This window comes from Lathyrus oleraceus, chromosome 4, assembly GCF_024323335.1.
Source record: "Lathyrus oleraceus cultivar Zhongwan6 chromosome 4, CAAS_Psat_ZW6_1.0, whole genome shotgun sequence".
Lineage (NCBI taxonomy): Eukaryota > Viridiplantae > Streptophyta > Magnoliopsida > Fabales > Fabaceae > Lathyrus > Lathyrus oleraceus.
This window is the reverse complement of record NC_066582.1, coordinates 501,204,902-501,208,915: the sequence shown is the minus strand read 5'-3', so window position 1 is coordinate 501,208,915 and position 4,014 is coordinate 501,204,902. Positions and strand designations below refer to the sequence as shown.

The 4,014-nt window shown below is 35.2% G+C and overlaps 1 protein-coding gene across 2 annotated transcripts; it reads right to left on the bottom strand.

The window, feature by feature from the left end:
• Positions 1-1,683: 1,683 nt before the first annotated feature.
• Positions 1,684-4,014, bottom strand: LOC127076875 (putative cyclin-A3-1). Of its 2 annotated transcripts, none has more exons than XM_051018664.1 (6): positions 3,501-4,014; positions 3,254-3,406; positions 3,134-3,173; positions 2,816-3,001; positions 2,302-2,439; positions 1,684-2,051 (listed from the first exon to the last, which is right to left on the bottom strand). In XM_051018664.1, exons 1-6 carry the CDS (start codon positions 3,938-3,940, stop codon positions 1,983-1,985), a joined length of 1,026 nt encoding a protein of 341 aa, XP_050874621.1. In that variant the 5' UTR covers positions 3,941-4,014; the 3' UTR covers positions 1,684-1,982. The 2 variants fall into 2 exon arrangements, with proteins under 2 accessions (XP_050874621.1, XP_050874622.1); XM_051018665.1 differs by having other exon boundaries at positions 2,302-2,436; positions 3,501-4,012.

Below are 4,014 nucleotides of genomic sequence, written 5' to 3'. Positions count from 1 at the left end.
TCTGATAACACATGGTTGAAGCAAATACATCGAGATGAGGTTCCATTATCTTCGAGAGTAGGTAGCAAATGAGAAGATAAATGTGGAATACTGCAGAACTGAGAATCAAATTGCAAACATCATGACGAAGAGAGTGTAGGTTGAAGTGTTCAGAAGACTAAGAGCAATGATGAATGTAGATAGCTTAGACACAATGAATTAGGTGGTGTGTTGAATTGTAATTCCTTGTGTCGAAGAAGGTTTCTTGACAGAAGCAAGGAAGTATCGAATCACATAATGTCTCGAGTTGTATTAGAGTGTCGAAGTGTCGAAGCATGTTGTTTCGCACAGGATTTCGACTTAGGCCTAATTTTAGTAGTGTTAACTATTTTGGACTTTTATACTTTTGAGTTTTGGTTTAGGGAGTAAGTTAACCAAAATTTATAAATAAAGGGAGTAACCTTAATTCTTGTAATAGAGAATTCATAACATTGTATTTACAGAATTTTGCAGTTGCAAAATGAATAAAGAAGTTTTCCATATATTGTGGACAGAGAGAAACTCTGCAGAAAATATTCTTCTTCTCCATCGTTCTTTCTTTTCTCTCTCAATTGTTCTTCTTTTTTCATTGTTACTGTGTGGGTGATAACAATCTTGTTCATCAAGATAGATAGAAATTCTCCATAGATTGTGGTGGATTTCCAACACATTTTACATCACTTCTCACTCTCTTATTGACTTAGACATTGAAATAATAACTTTACATATAAACCCCCACACCACCGCGAAGTTCAATGCATTGTTCTAAGAGCCCAATCTCAACCACCACAAAGTTCAATGCATTATTCTAAGAGATCAATCTCACTTATTCACTCCTATTTTTGATTCCCTAACAAAACAAAAACTACAACCTAGTTGAAGAAAAAAAATCATAACAATTACTTTATAAAACAAAATGCTAGCTCAAATGAGTGTGTTATTGCAATGTTCGACAAAAATGTTCTAACCATTCAAGTTTACGTGAATTCAAGTAACACAATTCTATACGAGTAACAAAGTGATATTGGTTTGTAGAATTTCATGTGAATTTACAATATATTTATGGATTGTATTGGCTACCAAATTAGAACAAATAAAAAACATGATCATATCCTAATAAATTAATGAACACGAGAAAGCTAAAAAAAATCTTTTTTATAATGCCAATAGATTTTTGCATAAAGATAGAATGTGGATCAGAGATCTTTTAAGTTTAAAAATTGCTTACATTAAAGCAAATGTGAAGGAAGAAAGATTCTTACTAAATTTGTGATTGTCGAAAAATAATAGTTAGTGCAAAGGTTGCAATAGAATTAATGAGCACTAAGTTGTCTAGCACACATAAGTTTCAATTGTGATAAGAAAAAACAATAGGTAAGTTTATGAATGATATAATTAAGTAACCATAGTAAATCTACTATCCCCCTCTTTGTCTAGATTTATACTGTATTGTATTTAAGCCGAGAAAAGAGAGATTATTCTTATTAAGCTATGTCTTGGCTGACATTTCAGAGCATTTGTATCAACGTTTCATAGCACCCATAACATTGTTTTGGAGTGGTTATTTTTCACTCTGCTTTAACAAAACCTTGTTGTTGCGATCTATATAGCAAATAACCTTTATTTAAAACCACGATCTAGATGTCAATAAATTTCAATTCAACATGAATAGTATAAAAAAACAATTTATTAATGAATGTTGATTGAATCAATCAATGATATAATTTAACAGAATTCCGGATTATTAGATCTGTTACTTATTGAAACCGAAAAGTTAAAACAAAACAAAATGTACCTACATTATTCATACAAAGAACAACATCTGACAGTTTACAAATCATACAAAACAGCAGCAACATCATCAGAGTTTCTGGCGTCTGTAGTAAGCTGATGGAGTTCTTCGTAACAGACTCGACAAAATTTGTAGGTGCAAGGTGCAGATGGTGTTCATCAGGCTCAAAATCTTATTGATCAATGGGCTCGAAATAATTTGCAGGAATCTCCCCAGCAGTCAAAGATGCCATACTCATAAACTGTTTGTAAAAAAGGCCAGTTAGATTAGATATTAGTGATGGATGCAGTAACACACACAGACAAACAAAGTGAATACTAGGAAAATGGATTCAATGCAGTCACATTAATTAACCACGCATTTACACATTCAGGGCTTTAATGACCCCGAATGCATGTAACCGTGACTGATCTTGATTGAATGGTCAGTAAAACTCTGAATGCGTGAATGCGTGTGACTTTAACTGCAAGGAAAGCCGATTCACTACCTACCTTGGATTTCATGTACTTTTCCCGGACTGCTTGTACAGGCCACTTTGAGATATTGGAGTGCACTTCATGTATTGCAAGGACACATTCCTGCAGGTCACTTGCCTTATATCCTGATCGGCATTCTAACTCTTGATTCTGCTACACAATAAAAAGGAAGAGATATTAGGTTAAATTCAAAGTGAGTGATTCCTGATTTCATTTGTGTTAATCCTAAACTTGCCACTCAATTTTAGTTGAACAATCTCATCTCAGTTCAGCACTCCTAAATGCAACAGTTTTTAGGTAAAAACTCAAATAATCTAATATGATATCATAACCTATTTGATTTGGGTCATCAAGTATGTTATCTAGGCACCAAGTTCAATAGAGTGGATCATGTCATAAAAGACCTAATGTGCCCTTTCGGTTGATCAAATTTTAACAAAGGTAGCTAACATTAAATGGATAGTTGAATTGCATTTAATAAAACACAGTAGGAACAATAATGAAAGTGAATTGCAACATTAAATCGTACCCAGGGGTGATCCTTTGGTTCAAGTATAAACCTCGATAGAAATATCGCAGAAGCAGCAGCTATGGAAGGTAAAAACTTGATGCATTTGGATGATAATAAGCATAACTCCAGAAGATAACAAGCCAAGAATTCCATCTGCTGGTCATATTTCTTAGAGACCAAGTAATCGAATGGCTTGGTACAGCGCTACGACAGTAAAAAATAATAAAATCAGTTTTAAGACACATACGTATCTCTCCAATAACAATGTGACAGGCGTATCTAAATCATTCTTAACATGCATTCTGAAGTGAAGAAAAAATATTGAAAAAATCATACCAGAGTATTGGTGTGACTGTGAAAAATTCCGATTAAAATTCTGTAGGAAACGGGAATTGTTCAGCGAGTAAATACAAAAGGTAAAAATGAAGAACCAAATGAAAGATACTAGTTATTCACCTGAGAAAATTTCTAGAGGTGGGATAGCATAAATCAGAGTTCAAACATGCAAGGACATCCTTCTCCATCTGTATAACCTCGGAGACGTTGTAAGTATTATCCGTCATAAAGCACAACCGTTCCTCCGGTGGACAACAAATATCTGCTTGCTTCCTGTTTGTTAAATATCGAAAGGACAACAAGATTACTAGCGAGTTGCTCAAGAAAAACAAATATATATGAAAAACGGATAGGAGGAGATGATTACGAGGCAATGAGGATGGCAGTAATGCCGAGAAGCTGGAGGTAGTTTTTGTCGAGAGGATGAACAGAGAGGAAACGATCGATGCAAGAAACACCGATATAAAGAGTATCGGAAATAAGCTTGAATTCCTCAGTAACCTCCACTAACCAATCAATCAGAATTTCACGCATGTCATTTGTCATCCTTTTCTGAACTGTCCCAATGTAATTCCCTAATGGCCTCTTATTCTCATCCCTCTCCATGGTATGGAGATATTTGTAAATGGAACAGGGAGATGGCTGTTTGCTTTCCTCGGTCGTCTCTTCTTTTGTGGCTGGACTCTGGATGTCGAGATTGGCGATTTCGCCGACCACTTCTCGCTTCTTGGATGACACCGGTGAGTCTGGATGATCAGACGCACGGCGTTTCGGGTGGTCTTCTTCAGGAGGTGCGTCCAAAGCCATGGTACAGACGAGAGACAGTAAAGAAATCAGCGTTAATTGCTCTTCTCATAAATTGTGTTTTTTATTCTTTTCTT